Source organism: Tamandua tetradactyla, chromosome 2 (genome assembly GCF_023851605.1).
Source record: "Tamandua tetradactyla isolate mTamTet1 chromosome 2, mTamTet1.pri, whole genome shotgun sequence".
Taxonomy (NCBI): domain Eukaryota; kingdom Metazoa; phylum Chordata; class Mammalia; order Pilosa; family Myrmecophagidae; genus Tamandua; species Tamandua tetradactyla.
The window spans coordinates 69211547-69236747 of record NC_135328.1 but is presented as its reverse complement, the minus strand read 5'-3'; the positions used below and the strand labels follow the sequence as shown (position 1 = coordinate 69236747).

Here is a 25201-nt window from a genome sequence, read left to right as displayed (position 1 = left end):
TCAGTTCAAACCTAGACATATTTTGAGGGCTCAAAGCCAGATGTGACTAGTGGCTGCTGTTTGTACAGTGCAGATAGAGATTAGAAACATATGTATGTATATAAGGCTAAGCATAAAGAACCTAGGATAAAATCATATAAAAATTTAATGTGGAGTCTTTGGTTTTTGCACTAGTTGATACTAGCTATGGGTGCTATTTAATGAGAAGATATTGGTGTGTGGTTACTTGAATTAGCTACCTTTTATTTGTCTTCTTGGAATTGCTCACTGGCAGTGAGTGAGATTATGGGAAATGAAAGGTTACTTAGGATCTATTAACTTAAGAATGTTAAAAGATTCTTGAAATGGAATAGTGAATCCACAGTAGTTTATCTGAAATTCTAAAATCCAAAAAGATCTTGGCAGCAAAACATAACCTGACCTGAACTGACATGAGACTATTTATAGTCTTTAATTATCCCCCCTAGTGTGATTTTTCATACTTTTTGCTGCAGAATACTTGATTATAGGGTGCTGCCTCAGACCCTGTTAGGAGAGTTATGTAATAATCAGTATATAACAGTATATTTTCTAAACTTCAAAGAATCCTGAATTCTAAAACATAAGTGCCTGAGAGTTTCAGATACAGGATTATGGACATATAGATTCATACAGAATGATAACAATGTATCATTGAATTTAGATTGGGGATATAAGTGGATAATTGCTGTTATTCTATACATTTAAGTATATTTTCTTATTTGAAATAAGATTTGTTCAGATTTGTTTAGAGTTTTTTTGCCATGGTGTTATTTGTGTCTCTGAATTATATGTCAGGCAACTAGAGGAAGTACATTCTAACCTTGATTTATGCCTGTGGATTGACCATGAGTATTTTAAAATTCTTATTTTCTCTTTTTTAACAAGTTGAATAATTTTGGTTTAATTATTCCAACTAAAAAACCTGTTTTCTGTTTTATACCATAGTACCTAAGTTTTTCATTTACCTGAGGCTAATATTAATTCAACAGATTTTTGCCTCCTTTAAGCTGTCTTTATATATTGGCTGTCAAAAAACATACATTTTTTTAAATGGTAAGAACCAGGAACCAAATTAAATAATCTGAACTTTGTATTCCTTCCATACTTTTATACTCTGTTTTACATTTCCTTTTAAAAATCTAGCCATTTATGTTTTCTCCTGAAATGTACAGTTGAAAAAGAATAAGAACTGATATTAGTGGAGACAAAAATTCAGTATATTCATTATGAAACTATTAAACATTACCACTGGGGAAACCCCAGATACTGTGCCAATCATTAGGGACTACCAAATCAATAGGCCCTGGATCTTGAGGCTTGCTCTTGGGAAGCTTATGTATGTAGCAGAGAAGCTTAGCCTACCTGTAGATATGCCTAAGAATAAGTACCTCCAGAGTACCTCTTTTTTTGCTCAGATGTGGCTTCTCTCTCTTAAGCCGAACTCTGCAAGTGAAACTGTTGCCCTCCACCCTATGTGGGACATGACATCCAGGGATGAATGTATCCCAGGCGGCATGGGAGATGAGTCCCAGGGATGAGCCTGGCCTTGGCACTGTGGTATCAACAAAGCCATCCTGATAAAAAGGGGGGAAAGACGTAACGTATCAGTGGCTGAGAAAGTTCAAATAGAGTTGAGAAGCTATATTGGAGGTCACTCTTATGCATGCTTCAGTTAGATATGGCCACCTATCATAACTTGCCAAACCCAACCAAAACCATTCTTGCCAATACTAAAGAATACCTAGGGCATTATGTAAGATTCTGCAAAGGTTCCATGCACTAAGGTAACTTTCCAACACCTACAACCTTCAGATGGGTGCCTGAACCAGATAGGTCCTGAAATACAGAGGGGCTAGCTTTTCCAGACCATTTTCTAGTTCTGTCCCCCTATCCCATATTATCAACAGCCCCTTCCAATATTAAAAAGTTAGAATGGGCATAGCCCAAATACCCCTAAATTGTGGGAAAAAGATCAAAGGTGATGGTGAAGTTATACAGAGAAGGTCAGGCTTAACAAATGAGTATGAGTGCTGAATCACTATGCTTTATTTCTTTCAGCCTCCAGTACCTTAGAGCACCTAGAAATAAAAACCTAAAATTGTGGGATTGTAACCCATTCCAAACTCTGAAATCTATTCTAAACTAATTGTTGTAATGTACTTTAAAGTTTATTGCTCTTATGAATATATGTTATTTAAAGAGAAGGAGGAGTGTAACAGAGAAGATAGGATTTAAGAAATGAGTATGACTGCTGAATGATCATATTGATACTTCTGTTAATCTCCAGTGTCTTGAAGCAGCTACAAGAGAAAATGAAAAATCTTGGAACTGCAACCCATACCAAACTTTAAAGTCTGTTGTATAACTACTTGTTAAAATGTACATGGTAATTTATTGCTTTCATATATGTATGCTATATTTCACAATAAAAAGAAACATTAAAAAAAAAAGATACAAGCCAAGAAAAAAAACCCAAAATTTTGTAAGATGATACTGTCATGAATGGTTTAAAAGATGTCCCGTGACTTGCTTATTTTAAGTGGATCACCTTAAACTCAGAAAAGTGCATTTTTAAATAAGTTTTTAAAAATGCTCTTTGAGTATTTGCAAAGTCCCCCTGGGGGCATGGTGAGAAAGGAGGAAAATTCAGCTTCCCCAAGTGGAGAATTCTTGATATTCTTATAAGCTGTGGGGACAACCAAAGCAATAGGCTGAGGCCCCAATCTTGGGGTTTGTTCATATGAAACTTAACCCTGCAAAGGATAGGCTAAACCTACTTAAAATTAGGCTTAAGAGTCACCCCCAAGAGAACCTCTTTTGTGGCTCAGATGTGGCTCTCTCTCTCAGCCAACAAGATAAGCAAACTCTCTGCCCTCCCCCTCTCTATGTGATGAAAAATGAATGTTCATATTGTATGTTGATTGGTTTTATTAATAAAAAAATTTTTAAAGTGCCTTTTGAACATTTTTTTAGATTTTTTATTAATTTTAAAAATTACAAGAAAGAAACACAAACATTCTTAATGTATGCTCATTCCATTCTACATATATAGTCAGTAATTCATGATATCATCACATAGTTCCATATTCATCATCAAATAAAAAGACCACAGAAAAATAAAACAAAAACAGAAAACAAAAAAATTTACATACTATACCCTTACCCCTCCCTTTCATTGATCACACAGTCACATTGTGAAAGCTATATCATTATACAATCATCATCAAGAAACATGGCTACTGGAACGCAGCTCTACATTTTCAGGCAGTTCCTTCCAGCCTCTCCATTACATCTAGGATAACAAGGTGATATCTACTTAATGCGTAAGAATAACGTCTATGATAACCTCTCAACTCTGTTTGGAATCTCTCAGCCATTGACACTTTGCCTTTTTCACTCTTCCCCCTTTTAGTCGAGAAGGTTTCCTCAATCCCTTGATGCTGAATCTCAGCTCATTCTGGGATTTCTGTCCCACATTACCAGGAAGATCCACACTCCTGGGAGTCATGTCCCATGTAGACAGGGGGAGGATGGTGAGTTCGCTTGTTGTGTTGACTGGAGAGAGAGGCCACATCTGAGCAACAGAAGAGGTTCTCTTGGGGGTGACTCTTAGGCCTAATTTTAAGTAGGCTTAACATATCCTTTGTGGGGTTAAGTTTCATGTGAACAAACCCCAAGACTGGGGGCTCAGCCTATAGCTTTGGTTGTCCACACTGCTTGTGAGAATATCAAGAATTCAACTTGGGAAAGTTAAATTTTCACCATTCCCCGAAGGGGACTTTGCAAATACTTTTCCACTTACGATCAAATCACTCTGGGATTCATCAGGGCATCACCTGGACAAACCAACAAAATCTCATGTCCTACCCAAAGCTCCATGCCAACTATCTACATAAGTTATATTAGGAGATGCACTAGTTGAAATCTAAATTTTGTACCAAATAAACATTTTTTGCTTTTGTCTCACATATATGTTGAAATTTTAAAAATATTAATTACATCTATTTTCAGCACCCTGCAGTAATGACATTCCTGTTTTTCCTCATGCAAAAACATTTTTTAAATTTGTACATTTAGTCACTATCGTTATACACTCTAGGCATTCCTAGATTATACCATCTAATCTTTATCGTCTATCTTTCTTTGTGATTTCATTTATGCCCCAGCCCTCCTCCCTCTATCATTCTCACATTCAGCTTCATTCAGTATTTTAACTTAATTGTATTAGGTAGTGTTGTACTATCCATTTCTGAGTTTTTATATTCAGTCCTGTTGCACAATCTGTATCCCTTCAGCTCCAGTTACCCAATATCTTACCCTAGTCTGTGTCCTGATGGTCTCCGTTACCAACAAAATATTCCAAGTTTATTCACTAATGTCAGTTCATATCAGTGAGACCATACAGTATTTGCCTTTTGCTTTTGACTAATCACACTCAGCATAATGTTCTGAAGGTCCATCCATGTTGTTACATACTTCATAACTTATTCTGTCTTACAGCTGCGTAATATTCCATCATATATATATATGCCACAGTTTGTTTAGCCATCTGTTGATGGACATTTTAGCTGTTTCCATCTCTTGGTAAATGTAAATAATGCTGCTATAAACATTGGTGTGCAAATGTCCTATTTCTATCTCCTGATGGTCTACATTACCAACGAATTGTTCCAGGTTTATTCATTAATGTCAGTTCATATCAATGAGACCACACAGCATTCATCTTTCTGTTTTTGGCCAGTCTCACTCAGCATAATGTCCTTAAGGTTCATCCATGTTTTGCATACTTCATAACTTTATTCTGTCTTACAGCTGCATAATATTCCATCGTATGTATATGCCACAGTTTGTTTAGCCACCCGTCTGTTGATGGACATCTTGGCTGTTTCCATCTCTTAGTAATTGTAAATAATGCTGCTATAAACATTGGTGTGCAAATGTGCGTTTGTGTCCTTGCCCTCATGTCCTTTGAGTAGAGACAGCATATAGATGGGTCCTGTTTTTTTAATCCATTCTGCCAGTCTATGTCTTTTGACTGGGGAGTTTAATCCATTAATATTTAGTGTTATTACTTCACGGGTAGTGCTTTCTTCTACTATTTTGCCTTCTGGATTTTATATGTCACATCTAATTTTCCTTCTTTTTACCTTTACTCATAATCTTCCTTTCTACACCCTTCCCCACACCTCTCTCTTCTGTCTTTTCATACCTGTCTCTAGTGCTCCCTTTAGTATTTCTTGCAGAGCTGGTCTCTTGGTCACAAATTCTCTCAGTGATTTTTTTGTCTGAAAATGGTTTAATTTCTCCCTCATTTTTGAAGGACAGTTTTGCTGGATATAGAATTCTCGGTTGGCAGTTTTTCTCTTTTAATAATTTAAATATATCATCCCACTGTCTTCTCGCCTCCATGGTTTCTGCTGAGAGATCTATGCATAGTTTTATTGGGCTTCCCATGTACTTGATGGATTGCTTTTCTCTTGCTCCTTTCAAGGTTCTTTCTTCCTCTTTGACCTCTGACATTCTGATTAGTAAATGTCTTAGAGTACGTATATTTGGATCTGTTCTCTTTGGATTACGCTGCACTTCTTGGATCTATAATTTTAAGTCTTTCATAAGAGTTGTGAAATTTTCAGTGATAATTTCCTCCATTAGTTTTTCTCCTCCTTTTCCCTTCTCTTCTCCTGCTGGGACACCCACGACACGTATATTCGTGTGCTTCATATTGTCTTTCAGTTCCCTGAGTGCCTACTCATATTTTTCCATTTTTTTCGTATATTTTCTTTGTCTTGCTGGATTTCAGATGTTCCATCCTCCAGTTCAGAAATCCTATGTTCTGTCTCTCGAAATCTACCATTGTAGGTTTCTATTGTTTTTTTTATCTCTTCTACTGTGGCTTTCATTCCCATAAGTTCTGTGATTTGTTTTTTCAGACTTTCAATTTCTTCTTTTTGTTCATTTCTTGCCTGCTTTATATCCTCCCTCAATTCATTGATTTGGTTTTTGATGAGGTTTTCCATGTCTGTTCATATATTCTGAATTAAATGTTTCAGCTCCTGTATCTCATTTGAATTGTTGGTTTGTTCCTTTGACTAGGCTGTATCTTCAATTTTCCTAGTATGATTTGTTATTTTTTGCTGGCATCTAGGCATTTAATTACCTTAATTAATTTATTCTGGAGATTGCTTTCACTTCTTTTTCCTAGGGTTTTCTTGCTGGATGAATTTGTTGTCTATCTGTTCTTTGACATTCAGTTCAGCTTTTTCTGGATCTCTAGCTTAAGTTTTGTTTAACAGAGAAGAATTTTTCAGTTCTTGTTTTCTTATTTCTTGCCTTGCTTGTATGGTGCCTTTTCCCCCCCACACTTAGGAGGGTCTACTTAGGTATTATAGACTGCAGCTGGATTTTCCCAAACCAAACTGGCCTCCTATCAGGAGGAAAGAGTCACCTGCGTCAGTTATTCCCGAGGGTGAGACCCAGCAGGTTGAAAGACTTTCCTGTGAAGTCTCTCGACTCTGTTTTTCTTATCCTGTCCAGTATGTGGCGCTTGTCTGCTGTAGGTCCCACCAGCATAAGATGATGTGGTACCTTTAACTTTGGCAGACTGTCCCTACTGGGGGCGTGGTGGAGACAGAGGAGAGGTTGTAGGCTGGTTTTAATGGTTTCAAATTACCAAGCCCTGGTGTCTGAATTCCTTGAGAGAGGGATTCCACCTGAGCTGGGCTTCACCCCTCCCTGGGGAAGGCACAGTCTCCAGACAAGCCCTCAAATGAGTTTGTTTCTGCCTATGCCTGGGGCAGTTGCAGCCCGAGGAGCCCTGCTGCTGTATCCAAAGGCAGTCAAGCCTTTGTAGAAACACAGCCACAAGAACCTCTGTTTCATTCTTTTTTTTTCCTTTTTCCGTCAGCCCTGCCCCCTTGGTATTGGGGCAAAAATGAGCAACCTCCTCTTTGACCAGGTTCACCTGAGCTGGGTTCCTTTTTTTTTTTTTTAAGACAGAAAACTGAATTTAATAGAACTTTTGTTTGTTATTTTTACATTCTGTGAGAGCCGAGCTGGAACCTGCTGCCCCACCCAGAAGTGGCCCAGTGCAGAAATATGGAATGCTTCACGAATTTGCGTGTCATCCTTGCGCAGGGTCCTATGCTAATCTTCTCTGTAGTGTTCCAATTTTAGCATATGTGCTGCCCAAGCGAGCACAGGGAGCCTAATTTTAATAGTCAGAATTTGTTATTTAATTCCACAATTGACATTTGGTTGGGTTCAGCCCCTGCTGCTGGTAAAGTCTCTTTCCTTTCCCCTCTGGGAAGCAGCCTGTGGGGGAGGGGCACCAGCTGCTGAGGCTTGGGGAATCACAGTTCTGGGGGAACTTGTAGCGGTCCAGCTGTTCCAGACTGGGGTACGCTGTGTGTCCAGTCACTGATGTGGCCCCAGGAGCTGTTCTGTACTGTTCCTGGTTATTTAGTAGCTGTTCTGGAGATGAACTAAAATGCACACATTGTTAAGCCGCCATCTTGGCCCAGAAGTTTTTGAACATTTTTTAACAATGAATTTAAACAACTGCATAAAAATAAATTGCTGTCTTCAGAAATTAAAAAAAAAAATCAATTTATTACTATGATAAACATTCTACTGAAAATTTTTCTTTTTAAGGCTTGAAACCTTTGATTTTTAAGTGTCAATTCAAGCCAAGCTCATAAATTGCTCCTTTCTCTTTCCCTGATATCATCTCCCACCACCAAGAAATATCTTATGTCTGGGAATCACCATAAGAAGTTTGAAAATATTCTTATTCAGCTTTAGAGATAATGGATTTTAAATTCCTCTTTTATGAATTGCTTCTCAAACTCAGAATTAGCATATTTTATTTGTGAAGTTCTACCCTTGAGGTTATAATTGGAACTCACCTGATTTTCTGTGTTTAGAATGCATTCTTAAAAAGGCAGTGTCGCCCCCGAGAGGACCACATTGGTTCTGGTGGCGGGGTGGGGGGGGTGTGAATGAAAAACATCTTAGCTATTATAATGGTTTGTGGCCCTCCAAAAGGCCATTGTACATAAATACAGTGTATATTTCATATAAAAATTTCATGGCAGGGGGAGACAATTAGGGATAAAAAGAATAAAAAGGGCTCCTTAGGAGGGTGATAATTTTTTAAATGTTGAGAAATGTTGTAATGCATCAGTGAAGAGGCAAGGAATCTGTCAGCAGTAGTTTTTATTTATGTTTTTAGAAAGGAAACTCCAGGTAGTAAACAGATGTGCTAATGGCAGAATATTTCAGAAATACTTCCCTAGCTCAGAGTGGTTCCTTCTGAGATTTTGCCACTATGTACACACTGTTTGGTAAACTTCACAACTTCCTAGCATATCAGAAGGAACTTGACTACATCCTCTTCCTGTCTCTTCCCTTGGAGAAGTTTTACATAAGGGCCTGTTGTTAAAGGAAGATAAACTTTACCCTATGTCAACCAATCATGTTCTCCCTTCCTCTAAAAAAAAAGTTTGTATAGTTCCTAAATCTATTTCCCTAATAGATCTTAAAATTAAGTTTGCAATTATATTTATATAGCTAATTTCACCAGTCAAAATATCTACAAGCTAAGCACATTTCCTGTTCAGAGAGTTAAAATACCGTAAGCCTCACGATTTGTTCACCACTTTGATTCTCATCTTAACTATTCCTAACTCTAGTAGAGACATGAACCCAACAAAACAAAACCTTTCAACAGCATTTAAATCCTGACATATATTTGAGATGTACATAGGAATAAAGGGATAAAAAGATAAAAGGAATTATTCAAGAAATACTGGTTCAATTATACCAACCAACTTAAATAATTAGATGTTGAATAACCATCTCCTCTCTTAAATCAATAACTGGAAGCACTCTTTTATACAATCTGATATTTTATACTCATGTAATAATCATTGTATTCATGAATAGAGATCCTCCATTTCTTGAACATGAGATTTTTATATAACATCACCTTCAAAGCATATATTAATCAATAATCTTTCCAATGTCATACATAGAAGAGACAGGCTTAGTAGCAATGTGGTACTTTATTTTCCCATTAGTGACTAGGCACAGATTGTAAAACAATTAAAAATAATTTTTTTAAACTGTATATAAAGAAACCAAAAGGCCTCTGTACATAAATGCCATACACATTTCATACAAAAATTTCATAGTGTAACCAAGATATGTTTATTTTGTTATAAGACCATCTTACCCTTAAATTTCTAAATAGTAAGAAGGAGATGTTCATGTCTTTCATTACTCTGAAATACCACCATATATTTCTGAGGGAGTTCATATCCCTAGTTTAAAATAGAGGGAAAGTGAGGGCAAAAAGTTCTAAGATGGAAACATCTCTATATGACTTCATCTCTCTATATAATACTGGATAGAATTATAACTGCCTAATCTAAGGAACACAGGAGAGTTAAAACCAGCCAAGGCACGTTTGAATTCAGATTTCTTAATCTGAATATGCAGGATACTCATTTATAATAATTCCATTTTAGTATCCATTTTTTAGTTAGCACTAATCGGATTTGACTTCAGTAAGCTATAAGGAAATCAAAACAAAGAGGGATGCCAGGGGGAAAAAAGCCTGAAATAGAAAAGTTGACTAAGTATTATTATTCCTGTTCCCATAACTCAGGCTTGCTCAGAGAGGTTTTTTTTGTTGTTGTTTTGTTTTTTAATTGTGTACTAACATTGATTATCTTTAAAATGAACATTTTATATAGATGGATCGTGTCACTGAGTTCTGAAAGCCCGACTCCACCACTGACTGGTTGTGTGATCTTGGGCAAATTACTTTCTAAGCTTTTCTTTCTACATTCACAATGAGTATAACATTTACTCCTAGGGCTGTTAAGAAAAGTAAATCAGATAGCATATGAAACGAGGTACATTTAGGTACTTAGTAGTACTGGTTTCTTTCTTTAACTTTTTCTCCCTTTAAAAAAGGACTTTTAAAGTTAGAATCACAAAGCTAGGAAGTCTCTGAAGTGGAAAGATAGGGATTATATAATACTATCAAAAAGGAATATTGTTTCAAATATTTTCTGATTATAGGAAATATTCATATTCATGATAGAGGAAGATATAGAAAATAATAAAAATTTAAAACATTTATAATTCCACAACTAAGAGTTCATTAATATTAAAATGTTAGTATTATCTTTCAAATCTTTTTATTTTTTTCTTTGCTTTCTCAAATCTTGAGAAAAACAGAAAGGCTTCACTGGGTATTATCTGGAGCTATCATCTGTCCTTTCAAAAGTTTCACAGTCTTATTTCTTAAAACCTTCTTTCCACTCCTGATCTCTTTATCTTTCTACTACATTTACTCTCAACAGAACAGCAACCTCCTCACCAGCAAATCCAACATACATTGCATGGTCTTTTTTTTTTTTTTTTTGAGATCTCCAAACCACTTCTTTATTCTTGAAATGTTTTTTTTTTTTTTTCCCTCACCATGGCCTCTGATTCACCTCTTAGTTTTCTGTTCATTTCCTATTTTCCTCTGTGGTCTCCTTTATGTCAATTTATTTTTTAAGAATGATATTCTTCCAGGTTCTATCATGAACTCAACTTCTCTCAATGGTTTCAGTCACTTCTGTGGCTTCAGTTACTATTTCTATGCTGGTGATTTAAAAATCTCTATCTTCAGACATGCATTTCCCTCTGGCCTCAGACTCATATGCTTGGACATTTCTATGTGGATGTTTCTAAGGTACCTCAACTCAACATACTCTAAACTGACCTCACCCATCATCTCACCCCCTCCCATAAACAAAATTTATACTTCTTTCTACACTCCATCCACTCATTTGCTCAAGTTGGAAGTTGGATCTTCATTGACTCCTCCTTGCTCAGCCCCTGCACCCAGCATTCTCCAACCTGTTTTGTTAATCTGAAATCCCTTATATTTCTTGAATCCCTCCCAATTTCCCCTATGTTGTTTTTTTCCTCATACGTATTTTCATCTGACATAGATATGTATTTTATATATGTAGCTTCTTCCACTGAAACATACGTTCTGAAAGGACAGGGATTTTCATATGCTCTGTTCATTGCTGTAACCCCCATGCCTAGAACTTTGTCTAGTACATAGAAACATTCAATAAATATTGTTTAATGAAAAAAAAATCCCCAAAGTCATGAAGCTAGTCCAGGAATTCTTGCCTAGGTCATTGAATTAATCTTGAACCGATCTTCCTTCATCTAGTGTGCTACTTGAATCAATTGTCCATATTGCAACAAGTGAACTTTAACAAATCATGCCACAGTCCTTTTTAAAACTCATTGATGACTTGCCGTAGCCCTTAGGGTAAAGTAAGACTCCTTGTCAGGACGTAAAAGCCCTTCATTAGTTGAAATCTCTCTACATTTTTGGTTTTCTTTCATACCACCTCCTCCTTTGAATTCTGAGTTATAGTAATTTTGAACTTTTGTTATTTGCTCCAAGATGTTGTGGTTTCTGACCTTGATTTGCATATGCTGAGTATTTTCTCTGGAAAACTTTTGCCTTCTCCTTTGCTTCATTTCCATCCTTAAGGCTTAGCTAAAAGACTAATCTTTAGTCTTTAGAGAACTCTTGTCCTCTGTCTACCTGTGTCTTTCTGTGTCTTTAGAGAACTCTCTTGTCCTCTGCCTGTGCTGTTATTTATGATGCTCTCTAGCACTCTTCCTCATAGTTTTCCAGTTTACTCTAAGTGCTTATTTAATTGTGTGGTTCTACCTCTAGAATATAGCTACTTCAATGAATATTTTGTTTTGATTTCCATAATATCAGCACTTAGCACATGGTAAATGCTCGATACTTTTCAATGAAAGAATGAGCCTTGGGAATATATGAAAAACCCACAGCTAATATCATCCTCAATGGGGAAAAATTGAAAACTTTCCCCCTAAGATCAGGAACAAGACAAGGATGTCCATTATCACCACTATTATTCAACATTGTGTTGGAGGTTCTAGCCAGAGCAATTAGACAAGAAAAAGAAATACAAGGCATCAAAATTGGAAAGGAAGAAGTAAAACTATCACTGTTTGCAGACGATATGATACTATACGTCGAAAACCCGGAAAAATCCACAACAAAACTACTAGAGCTAATAAATGAGTACAGCAATGTAACAGGTTACAAGATCAACATTCAAAAATCTGTAGCATTTCTATATACTAGTAATGAACAAGCTGAGCGGGAAATCAAGAAACGAATCCCATTTACAATTGCAACTAAAAGAATAAAATACCTAGGAATAAATTTAACTAAAGAGACAAAAAACCTATATAAAGAAAACTACAAAAAACTGTTAAAAGAAATCACAGAAGACCCAAATAGATGAAAGGGCATACCGTGTTCATGGATTGGAAGACTAAATATAGTTAAGATGTCAATCTTACCTAAATTGATTTACAGATTCAATGCAATACCAATCAAAATCCCAACAACTTATTTTTCAGAAATAGAAAAACCAATAAGCAAATTTATCTGGAAGGGCAGGGTGCCCCGAATTGCTAAAAACATCTTGAGGAAAAAAAACGAAGCTGGAGGTCTTGCACTGCCTGACTTTAAGGCATATTATGAAGCCACAGTGGTCAAAACAGCATGGTACTGGCATAAAGATAGATATATCGACCAATGGAATCGAACAGAGTGCTTAGATATAGACCCTCTCATCTGTGGACATTTGATCTTTGATAAGGCAGTCAAGCCAACTCACCTGGGACAGAACAGTGTCTTCAATAAATGGTGCCTAGAGAACTGGATATCCATATGCAAAAGAATGAAAGAAGACCCGTATCTCACACCCTATACAAAAGTTAACTCAAAATGGATCAAAGATCTAAACATTAGGTCTAAGACCATAAAACAGTTAGAGGAAAATGTAGGGAGATATCTTATGAAACTTACAATTGGAGGCGGTTTTATGGACCTTAAACCTAAAGCAAGAGCACTGAAGAAGGAAATAAATAAATGGGAGCTCCTCAAAATTAAACACTTCTGTGCATCAAAGAACTTCATCAAGAAAGTAGAAAGACAGCCTACACAATGGGAGACAATATCTGGAAACGACATATCAGATAAAGGTCTAGTATCAGGAATTTATAAAGAGATTGTTCAACTCAACAACAAAAAGACAGCCAACCCAATTACAAAATGAGAAAAAGACTTGAACAGGTACCTATCAGAAGAGGAAATACAAATGGCCAAAAGGCACATGAAGAGATGCTCAATGTCCCTGGCCATTAGAGAAATGCAAATCAAAACCACAATGAGATATCATCTCATACCCACCAGAATGGCCATTATCAACAAAACAGAAAATGACAAGTGCTGGAGAGGATGCGGAGAAAGAGGCACACTTATCCACTGTTGGTGGGAATGTCAAATGGTGCAACCACTGTGGAAGGCAATTTGGCGGTTCCTCAAAAAGCTGAATATAGAATTGCCATACGACCAAGCAATACCATTGCTGGGTATCTACTCAAAGGACTTAAGGGCAAAGACACAAACGGACATTTGCACACCAATGTTTATAGCAGCGTTATTTACAATTGCAAAGAGATGGAAACAGCCAAAATGTCCATCAACAGAGGAGTGACTAAACAAACTGTGTTATATACATACGATGGAATATTATGCAGCTTTAAGACAGGATAAACTTATGAAGCATGTAATAACATGGATGGACCTAGAGAACATTATGCTGAGTGAGTCTAGCCAAAAACTAAAGGACAAATACTGTATGGTCCCACTGATGTGAACCGACATTCGAGAATAAACTTGGAATATGTCATTGGTAACAGAGTCCAGCAGGAGTTAGAAACAGGGTAAGATAATGGGTGATTGGAGCTGAAGGGATACAGACTGTGCAACAGGACTAGATACAAAAACTCAAAAATGGACAGCACAATAATACCTAATTGTAAAGTAATCATGTTAAAACACTGAATGAAGCTGCATCTGAGCTATAGGGTTTTTTTTGTCTGTCTGTTTGTTTGTTTGTCTTTTTTTTTTGTACTATTATTATTATTTTTATTTTTTCTCTATATTAACATTCTATATCTTTTTCTGTTGTTTTGCTAGTTCTTCTTCTAAATCAAAGCAAATGTACTAAGAAATGATGATCATGCATCTATGTGATGATATTAAGAATTCCTGATTGCATATGTAGAATGGAATGATTTCTAAATGTTGGGCTAATTTCTTTTTATCTTTAATTAATAAAAAAAAAGATTAGGCAATGAATGATAGCAAAGAGCATATTAGTATGGCAATAATAGACAGCCCAGAAAAGCTTGGAATAAAGAGCAGGCAACCCAGCGCTCTGATAAATCTCATGAGCCTATACATATGGTAGGATAACTTTGCGAAACAAACCTTTCTCTAAGCAGCTTAGTAATAAAGTAATTGATTTTCTTCATGCGTTCTAAATTATGAATAACCTAATTTTGAGAAAACAGTATATTTCAGTATCTATGTTTTAATGAAGGCTGTATTTAACAAAATACATCATGTTATTTATTAAATATAAAAAATATAAGATAGGATAGTGTTACTATGTTGGGTATAATAAATATGTGGATCTATATAAAAAAAAAAAGGAAAGAAGAAAATTTGATTGTGAGGATAAAAAAAATATATTTAAGTCCTTTAGCCTCTTATATTCTGGAGCAGTTAGGAGGAAAAATCTGAGAGGATAGTACGGTAGCTGTGCCAGTTTGAAAGGGTGTGTACCCTAGAAAAGCCATGTTTTAATCCTAATCCCATTTTGTAAAGGCAGCCATTTTTTCTAATCCTTATTTAGTAGTGTATGTTTAAACTGTAATCAGATAATCTCCCTGAGATGTGATTCAATCAAGAGTGGTTATTAAACTGGATTAGGTGGAGATGTGTCTCCAGCCATTCGGGTGGGTCTTGATTAGTTTACTGGAATCCTATAAAAGAGGAAACATTTTGGAGAAGGCAGGAGATTGGCAGAGAGCAAGATGACATAGCCACGAGAAGCAGAGACTCCACCAGCCAGCAACCTTTGGAAATGAAGAAGGAAAACACTTCCCGGGGAGCTTCATAAAGGGAAGCCAGGAGAGAAAGCTAGCAGATGATGCCATGTTCACCATATGCCTTACCAGATGAGAGAGAAACCCTGACTCTGTTTGCCATGTGCCTTTTCACTTGAGAAAGAAACCCTGAACTTCATCGGCCCTTTTGAACCAACGTATCTTTCCCTGGATGCCTTAGATTGGACATTTCTATAGACTTGTTTTAATTGGGACATTTTCTCGGCCTTAGAACTGTAAACTAGCAACTCATTAAATTCCCCTTTTTAAAAGCCATTCTATTTCTGGTATATTGCATTCTGGCAGCTAGCAAACTAGAATGTAGCCCATAACAAACTCTGGGATCTGTCCTGCAACTACTTGTTGAAAAGTGCTTTGAAAACTAGTGTTTTTTATTCCTTTGTTCTGTATATATCTTATACAATACAATAAAAACGTTAAAAAAAAAAAAAACAGTTCAAAGAGCCAAAGACAAAAATAAATCAAATATTAACCAGAGAAAATTGTCAGAGTACACACAAATGAGAAAAGTAGACTAAAATCTAAATGGTCAATAAAATTAGGGAAGCCAGAAGATAATGGAATAATGTCATTAAAACAGTTGGAAGAAAATAACTGGCAACCTAGAATTTTATGGTCAGCAAAATATAAAGATTCAAGGTGATTTTCAGACAGACAAATTTGAGAAAATTTATTACCAAAGATTCATACTTGAGGGAATCCTAAAAAGTAAAAAAAAAAAAAAAAGAAAAGAATGAGCCTTATACACATATGTATATATAATTATAAAATTGTGCTCAAAATATATATAATGCTTTGTAACTTCTCTTTAACATAACTATGTGTTTATTATGCCTCTATTTAAAATAATGAGTCTTTATCTCATGTTATATTAAGTGAGGAAAAAAGCCTTATGTATGGTCTTCTTATATGTCTGTATGAGCAGGGAAATAGGTGTGGCTACTATACATCAGATAATATTGGCTACCTAAGAATGGGAGAATTTTTTTTTTTCTTAATTCATCTTCATATTATCTCACTGTTTACAGTGTATGTATATTACTTTTGTGGATATTGTTCTAAAACATGGTCTTCAGTGGTTGCATTGCATTTCCTTTATTAAAGCAATAAGGTTTTTATTAATTTTATTATTTAATTCCTTTGTTTCAGATAGTCAACGGCTACAGTTGGATCTACAGAAAATGGAGCTTCTAGAAAGTAAGATGACTGAGGAACAGCATTCTCTAAAAAGTAAAATTAAACAAATGACAACTGATCTGGAGACATACAGTGATTTACCTGCTTTGAAATCATCAGGTGAAGAGAAGAAAAAGGTAAATACTAAATAGTGTCTTGCAACATTACAATTCAAATAGTTTTTTCTTAATCAAATTTAATATATATCTATGGTCTATTGAATATGTATTTCAGTTGATTGATATCTAAGCTAGGAAAAATGAATAAATATATTCATATATTAGGAATTTAGAGTGACTTAAAATTTTAAACCAAAATTGAAAAGCAAGGGATAAGCTATTGATTAGTATAAAGCATTTCACCAAATATTTTCTTTGTAAAATACAGATTTGATTATGATATTTCCCTAGTCAAAACTTGTCACTGGCTTTTAATTGTCATGTACATTTATAATTAAAAATTTGGTGGGATGTGGGATAGATATGGCACCATTAACAGAGTTAATATTAACACAGCTTATTACAATTCTAAGGATATTTTTACAAACATGTTTTAAAGTGCTTATGGTTTGCCTGCCCATGTAAAAAAAAAAAAAAAGGTGCTTATGGCTTGGGTAGAATTTTATCATAATATGGTTGTTGAAATTATTTAAGTCAAATACAATTTGCATTTATTTACTAGATATTTGCTGAAGTCTGTTATTTACTTCTATTTGGGTCTGTATAGAAACTACATCAAGAGAGAACAGTATTATCAACTCGCAGAAATGCCTTTAAGAAAATCATGGAGAAGCTAAGCATAGAATATGAGACACTAAAAACACAATTGCAAGAAAATGAGACACATTCTCAGGTAAAAAGAAAAATAATGCCTTTTGGAATTCATTATTATCAAAGACTACTTGATCTGTTCTTTTCACCCCGAAAAAATGCTTTTTTTTTTTTTTAATCACTTTACATACCTTCCAAGGTTCTTTTGGCTTGGTAGAAAGCCATATTCTTTATTACCTTCACTCAGAATGAATTAGCTCCTGTATTCTAAAAACCTATATTAAAAGCCTGCTATCTGCTATGTATTGTTCTAGGCACAACCATTATGATACGCTGGGTAATAGCTTTCCAAAACAATTGAAAATAAAGCACTTCTGATGCAGAAGGTTAGGAAATCTATAAATCACAAAGAAAGAAAATAAACACTAAGGATGCATACATATCTCAACACCCAGAAGAAATAACTCTTGTCATTTTGCTTTGGGTCCTTCTAGTCTGTTTGGGTGTGTTATATGTACACACACGTTTGTACATATACATAAATATACATTTATTTTTCTTTATTTTACAGAAATGACACTATATTCCACATAGTAATTTAAGCTTGCTTTTATCATTTAACTATACATTGTAAGTAGTTTCCCTTGTCAATGGATATATTTTAAAATATGATGCTTTATAGCTATATAATATTTGATTACATTGACATAGTCTAATTTATGTAACTGGTTCCTTTGTTGGGCATTTAGGTTATTTCTAGTTTTAAGATTATTCAAATAAAAAAGAACAGTCTTATCCATGAACATCTTGATTCAAGTCTATGGCTTTTTACTCAGGCTGCACATACTTATACCCAACACCCCCTTTTTAATATCATTCATCACATTGGAAAATACCTGAATGGTGCCTGAAGTCTTCTAGTTTGTGAGCTTTGTGAGGACAGAGACGATGTCTGTCTCATTCACTCTATACCCAGCATTGTGCAAGTGGTAGGCACATAGTAAGTGTTCAGTTGGAATTTGTTGGATTGTTGAATGAAGTGTTTTATCATAGCAAAATCAATTTCAAAATCATTTCAAAATCATATGAAAACGATCAGCCATTCCCATATCTAATTAATCTATTTTAGCAATTCTAAACTCTGATTTATAAATATTAAATATATTAAAAATGTCCTTTTTTTTCTATAGTACTGTGATTATGGTGGGGAAAAAAATAATGCCACTTGATTTCTTATTATCCAGAAATAACTTATATTAATGTTTTGGTATACTATCCTTGCAGACATTTTTCCTTTGTGATTAGACATACATAGTGTATTCTTTTCAAAAAAATGAAATCATACTATGCATATGGTCTTTAAATACTTATTTTCTTAAATGCTTTCAGCCTCTTTTCTCTTTTGATGATATATTTATGACATAAACACTGCATGGTTCTCCATTAAAAAAAGATGTACTTTATATTCTTTTTCAAAGAGGTGAAGTCTTATGCTATAAGCTTAGAAATCACTGCTCTACATAATTCAGATTTATCAGTTATTCTGTCGCTATTTCATAATATACAAACCTAGCTATAGACTTGAAAGTGTTAACATAATCCACTCTAAACAGAGTGATGATGGGTGCTAGTGAAGAACCGTAAGTAAAAGTTGGTGAAGTCATTGTCTTAAATAGTTCTTAGAAAAAAAAATTGACATTTCTCATGGAATATTGGCCTTCTTCTTCCACTGAGCAGATACTTAAATGAAAAATACCAGACAAACATTTTTTAGAGCCAGTCAATGATTACCTTGTTTTTTTCGCACATTAGGTACTAATCGTATTCTAAAATCCATATATTGATAATAAGAAATCATAGCATAAGTCAAAACTTATAATCCTCCATAATACTTGTTGCCTTTTATGAATCCCAACTGATAAAAATCAAATCCTGGTCTCCTATTTTTTGCAGCTTTTCTTAAAGACTAGTTTTTGAAAACTGTAAGTAATTGTATATAACAGATTCTTTAAATAAGTTTGTGGGTAAAAACAGATTTTCTAAAACTAGTTTGTGTTTCATAATGTTCTTAGAGGTTCAAAAGCAAGACAATGATATAAATATCAATAAATTTGAAAAAAAATTTTGCTGTAACCTTATTTATCTTTCAAAGTTAGTGTTAGACCTTAAATAAGTTTCTACCATACAAGTAGAATTGTAACCTCTCTACTTATATTTATTCTAGAAATTTTCATTTGAAATACCATAATAACTTGAAGGAATTTGACCATCTGGCATAAATAGATACTGCTGTTTTAGCATTATTTATACAGTACCTAAGAATTTGGCTGCATTATAAGAAGGCCAACTCTTTGTATGAGACAAAGAGAAAATAATCTGGTACTTGACTTTGTAAAAGGTTATTGAAGATTTACTGCCAAAAAGTGCTGACTACTTCCTTAAGACCCTCCTAACTTCAAGGTCCTGTCTGAAGGTGCTAGATATGATTTAGTAGTGTTAATTCATAGCAGATACAGTTTACATAATTAATTAGTTACAGATCATTCTACTATCTAGAGTTATCTCTTTGGAGGAAGCAATGGAATTGGAAGCTACCCCAAGACCAGACTTATACCCTGAAAATAATTTTAGTATAATAGTATAAAGAATTATTATTGCTGCATCAAGTTACCTGATTTTTAAGGTCTTTGAAAAGTACAGCCTAAACATTATTTTAGTGTTTCATTTTTCACATGGCCCCTTGCTTAGGAAAAAAAAGAAATAGGTGCATCTTAAAAAAGAAAGACTGTAACCCAGAGTTACAAGGTTAATTAAATCATAAAAACAGTTTAATTCTATAACAGTAAAATTGTCTTCTCAGGAAGCAACCATCAATATAATATCCACATTAGCTTCCTGTTGATGCAGAAATTATTGTAACAGTGCCAACTTTTTACCAACCCTCTTATAATCTTTACACTGCAGCTCTGCTCTTATCACAGCTTGTGGAACTAGACAGGAAATTTAGCCCTGGAAATAAGGAAGTTTCTCCTATACAGCTGAACCTTTGTCAGTGTTAGAATATATATTACATTTCTGGCATTAGACTTACAGATTTCTAGGAGATATTCCTATAATGTACCATTTTTCTTTTTAAATTTCTTTTAGAAAAGGAAAAAATCATAAATTGCCTTTCAGTTGGCATGTTCATTCATATAATAAATATTTTCTAATTGAAATAAATGTATAATTAAAGCCTATTATATAATTCAACATTGTATTTATTAATGTATTTACTAGTGTTTTATCTTTCCTCAATTTATTTTTTGTTTGTCTTGGCTTTATCTCAATGAAATTGAAGTTGATGAGATTTAATTTTTTCTTATTCTCTTAAAGGGTGTATAATGTTTTTAATTTGGATATTAACTTTTTTGTGTTTTTAGCTTACAAATTTGGAGAGGAAGTGGCAACACCATGAGCAAAATAACTTTGTGATGAAAGAGTGTATCCTTTAAAAAGCTGCAAATGAATTTGACTGAGTTTTTTTTTTTTTTGGTAAGAATTTCTTTACTCAAGTGAAACTCAATTTAACACACTTATCAAATGCTTGCTAATATATGCAAAACACTAAACTATGTGGGGAATTAATGAATAAAACATAGTTTCCACTCTACAAGAATTAGGATGTATATAGAATTCTTATCACTATAGCTCAGAGACAACATGGACTCCATTTACCTCCAGATGTTTTAAGGGTCTGTTCCCAGAGGCAGTGAAATTTAGTTTAAAAACGGAAGACTCACAATCACAATTTGCTGAAGTCCAGTGTCCTTCTGAGCATTAGATTATTCTAAGACCAGAATTGGATTGCGATGCATAGTATACTAAATGTAAAAAAAATTGTACTAAAAGTAAATATTTTGAAATGAGTTTTGCTTGGTCTTTTCGATTTTCAATTGATTCTTAATTTGTTAAAATATATTTTTTGAAAAAATCTTTTTTAATTGTACTATTTCTTTACCATCTTCGTTTTTCAGTAAGAAAAATATCAGCATGATTCAGTTCCTTTTGGGGCCATAATAGATTAATGTTTTTACTGACAGTGTTCCCCCTAACTCACGTAATTAGACATAGCAACCAAGAGTCAAGAGAGTGATTACCGGCCAGTTATGAAGAATGTGACCAAGCAGATTGCAGAATACAATAAAACCATCGTGGATGCTCTGCATAGCACTAGCAGAAACTGAATCTAAAACAGTTGCTGGTCTTTAAGGAAGTAACCTCTTGCTGCTAAACTGTTGAAAATGACTATTAAAAGTAGTTTATCTTTGAAACTTTTACTTAAAATTTCTTAATGCCATAATTATTTTGGCCTTATACATTTTTAAAGATTGATATTTTTAGCATAATAGTTCATTAAACAGTTTGCGAATAAAATTGTCGTTTTCTTTTTATGATATCTGTATTTGTTTTTAGGGGTGATAAAAATGTCTAAAAGAACTGAGATAAAATGACTATTGAGACTTCATTTAGGCTAGTATAATCTATGGTAGCAAATGAGATCATTCTTTTATCTGTCAGCTTTAGTAAGAAAGCTTACAGTGTGGTTCTGATTTTAGTGCTTGTATCTATCTTGTCAATTTTTATATCTGTTCTTAGAAGAGAGATGTTTAGCTTTGAGATTTCTCAAGTAGGGTATATTTGATGTGTTTTAGGGCATATAAGACTACAAATATATATATAACACATATTCTTTATATGTTATTTCTAAAGATTTGCAATTAAAACATCTTTATCTTTTCCTTTTTAAAATATTTTGTCATATATGTATGTCAGGAAAAACATGAGGTTTAAAAAATGCTTTGCTAATGCTGGCCTGTTTAGACAATGACTGCTGCTGTTCATTCTCACCCTGGAGTCTGAATTCACTTTCTTATACTGTTAGGAGAACTTAATTGGATTAATTTATAAGTTTTACCCAGAATGTTTGAAAGGAAAAGCTAGAAGGGATAGAATTGTATAGTATTTATCCAGCATTGTTGAGAGAAGAGAAGCACAGAATCTGGAAAACATTATAGCACAGAATCTGGAAAACATTCTAAAGATATATTGCCCCTTGTGGGCCAGAGATTAGTCATTTTGGCCAGCAAAAATTTTCTTTCAAACAGTCCTTTTGCTATGATCTTTTGTTCACCAAGTAACTCTAACTCTACGTCTCAGTATATCTGAAGCACAAGCATATTGATTTCTTAAAAAAAAAAAAAAAAAACCCAGCTTTATTGAGATTTAATTTGCATACTGTAAAATTCACCCATGCATTCTGCTTTCTATAAGTAAATATTTCTCACTATAAATCATTCACCTTGAGTCTGTGTAAGTTTAAATATAGCATTGTTTATCTTGGTGAACTATGGATCACTAATAAGGCTAATGACCTTCCTGAAATGCATTCCTTGGATTCTGAGTTCCTCAGGTTATTAATAGGTGCTATAATACCAAAGGATTTATGTTCAAATAAGTTTGGAAGCATTGTTTGAAACAAAGGTAAATTGTTTTCTTTCTCCTTGACTGCTCAGAGCCCTTAATATGCTAGTGAGCAATAAGCTCAAGAGGAGTATCTACTAAAAAGCATTTTCCAAACATATTTGTTCACAGAACCCTTATTTTCATAGTCACAGGAGACTTGTGTTCTGAGAAATAGATCTGAAACTAAATATCTTTTATAGACTAAAAAAATGCTATCTTCTCAAATCTGTTCGATAGCTTTTTGGCCTTCTCCAGGTGACTCCTGAGTATGTCCCTTTCTAACAACCATGGGTTTCTTTTCCCATGATTGTATGTTTTCTTTGAAAATTAGGAGCACAAAATATTTATCACATATAAATGCCACAAGAAAAATAGCAATTTTTTATCTTTATTCTTTTGGGGATTAAGGAGAATGAAATCTGAAATTCAGTAGAAGTAAGTAATGGATTTTGATGATAGTTTGCCTAACCCTTTGTTCATTCATGTGTCACCATAATTTGGTGATTTGGAGCCTTTTTCTGCAAATGCCTGATGGTTGGAAAATGTTCCTTTTCTATACAGTGACCACCACAGGTATAAGTGAGTATTTGATTTAGGCTAGAGAATTGACTCTCACAGTTTATTAATTACACTGATTCTACTTCTCAGATAATTCCAAAGAGGAAGGGAAACATATTTGTGAACAAGTTATCTTTATTTCCACTATTTCAAAGAGAATTCAAATGTCTTTGTTTTCTTTTTTTCTTCTATTTCTATTTAAATGTTATAGTCCTTTTACTGTACCCTTTCAAACTACTTCCCAAATAATTTTTACTATTAATAATAGGGGTTTTCTCTGGGTGGTGGGATCGTGGGTGATTTTAATCTTCATTGTGCTTTTTGATATTTTCAAAATTATCTATGATGTACATATACGTAGAAAAGTAATACAAATTCAAGTAAAGTCTTTAAAGTAGCTGGTACTTTAACTTGTGGAAAGAATATATATTGTAATAAAACAAGGATTTGTATTGTAGTAAGAGAACTCAACAGTCATTGGCTCTAACTAAAACTCAACCAGTCTTACCCAGAAAGAAGAGTAAAAGGATTAGCTTATCCATTAAATGTATTAAATGTGTTTGCCTTATGACAATGGGGAGTTTAGCAGGAAAACAAAACATTGAGAATTTCTTTTAAAAAATGCAAGGTTCCAACTTCGTTCTAAATTATTCATATATAATATTTGGGGACTATAACTAAGCAGGATTTCTTTAAACTAAAATGTTGTTATCTGAGGGAAATTCTCACTTAAGTCTCTTCCTTCCTCTCAGAGCCTTTTAACAAATCTACCAAGAATATATTCTCTTTGCTGGGCTAGAACTCATGGCTAATAATTGCATGAACCTCAGTTAGTCGCATCGCTCAGTGAGTTCCATTCGTGTTAAAATAACACCTTGTAAGTCACGTGGAAAGAAGCTGCAGACTGAATAAACATGCTGAGCAGTTTTACTAATAAAGATCAACATGGGAAAGTTAGGAAGTCTGTGTTTTTCCTATCCTTATCCTTTATCAATAAATAAACATGAGTTCTTGACACTATTTTTCACCAGCTTGGGAGTCTCTGTTTTGGACTGTAGTCTTCTCTCATGTTAAGGTGCAAAATTCAGTGCCAGGATTAGAGTGTGGGGTAAAGCCATTCACCCTACAGATGAAAGGCCAGTTGGTGGTAACCCCAGGGACACTTGCTGTCCCAGCCCAGTATGTCTGTTGTTCTTTCCTTTTGCTATAAATTATAGTGTTTCTTCTTTCAAATAAAAAGAAATCAAGAATGGACCCCTATAGAATTGTAGAAATCTATTTTTGTGTGTGTGTGTGTGATACGGTGGGGGTCACATTTCTTTCTTTTTCCATGTGAATATCCCGTTATTGCAGCACCATTTGTTGATTTGGGGTGGGGTGGAGTGCATGGGCTGGGAATTGAACCTGAGTTTTCTGCATGGCAGGCGAGAATTCTACCACTGAATTCTCCCTTATACCCCCCTGAAGTATTCTGTTTTTAAATTGATGTATCTTTCATTTTCATGTACCTTTTTAAATGAAAGTAGATTGTGTCTTAAAATTACAGATTAAGGTGGAGAACTGAAATTTGACATTTTAGGAAAACATTTAATGCAAAAAAAAGAAAATTTAGAAAAACAGATAAACAAAATGAAGAAAAGAAGTTACCTATAATCTCACCAGTCTCTTTTGATACACATCTGAATATCTATCACATATATCTGCTTTATTTAAATGTTTATATATTTTAATAAAATTAAAATCATATTTTTAAACTTACTTTTACTATTTATGATCTCATCATTTAATATGCTTGTACTAACAGCATATTTAATTGCTGCATATCATTCCATTATGGATATACTTTTTAAAAACAAATCCAATATTGTTGAGTGAACTTTATAATATAGGAATTAAGTGTAAGCTTTGAATCAGAGAAGCATAGATTTGAATACTATCTCTGCTGCTAAATTGTTATTTGAACTTGGGAAGTAACTTAATCTAAGTTTCTGTTTCTTCATCTGTAAAATGAAATAATATGTAATTTTAAGAATGGGTCAAAATGTATAGAGTCTAAGGTTTTTAAC

At 34.2% G+C, this 25201-nt stretch overlaps 1 protein-coding gene and 1 non-coding gene across 6 annotated transcripts in view; one reads left to right on the top strand and one right to left on the bottom strand.

Moving 5' to 3' along the window:
* Nucleotides 1-24788, top strand: part of IFT74 (intraflagellar transport 74) — a 126779-nt gene extending 101991 nt beyond the window's left edge. For all 5 annotated transcript variants that reach the window (XM_077148000.1, XM_077148002.1, XM_077147999.1 and 2 more), the window contains 4 exons: nucleotides 16276-16439; nucleotides 17029-17154; nucleotides 20495-20555; nucleotides 21180-24788. In XM_077148000.1, coding sequence (XP_077004115.1) covers nucleotides 16276-16439; nucleotides 17029-17154; nucleotides 20495-20555; nucleotides 21180-21298 — 470 coding nt within the window. In that variant the 3' untranslated portion in view covers nucleotides 21299-24788. The remainder of the gene's footprint in view (nucleotides 1-16275; nucleotides 16440-17028; nucleotides 17155-20494; nucleotides 20556-21179) is intronic.
* LOC143675209 (U6 spliceosomal RNA) lies at nucleotides 7111-7218 on the bottom strand. The gene has a single exon (XR_013171452.1). It is a non-coding gene; the product is annotated as a U6 spliceosomal RNA (small nuclear RNA).
* Nucleotides 24789-25201: the final 413 nt, after the last annotated feature.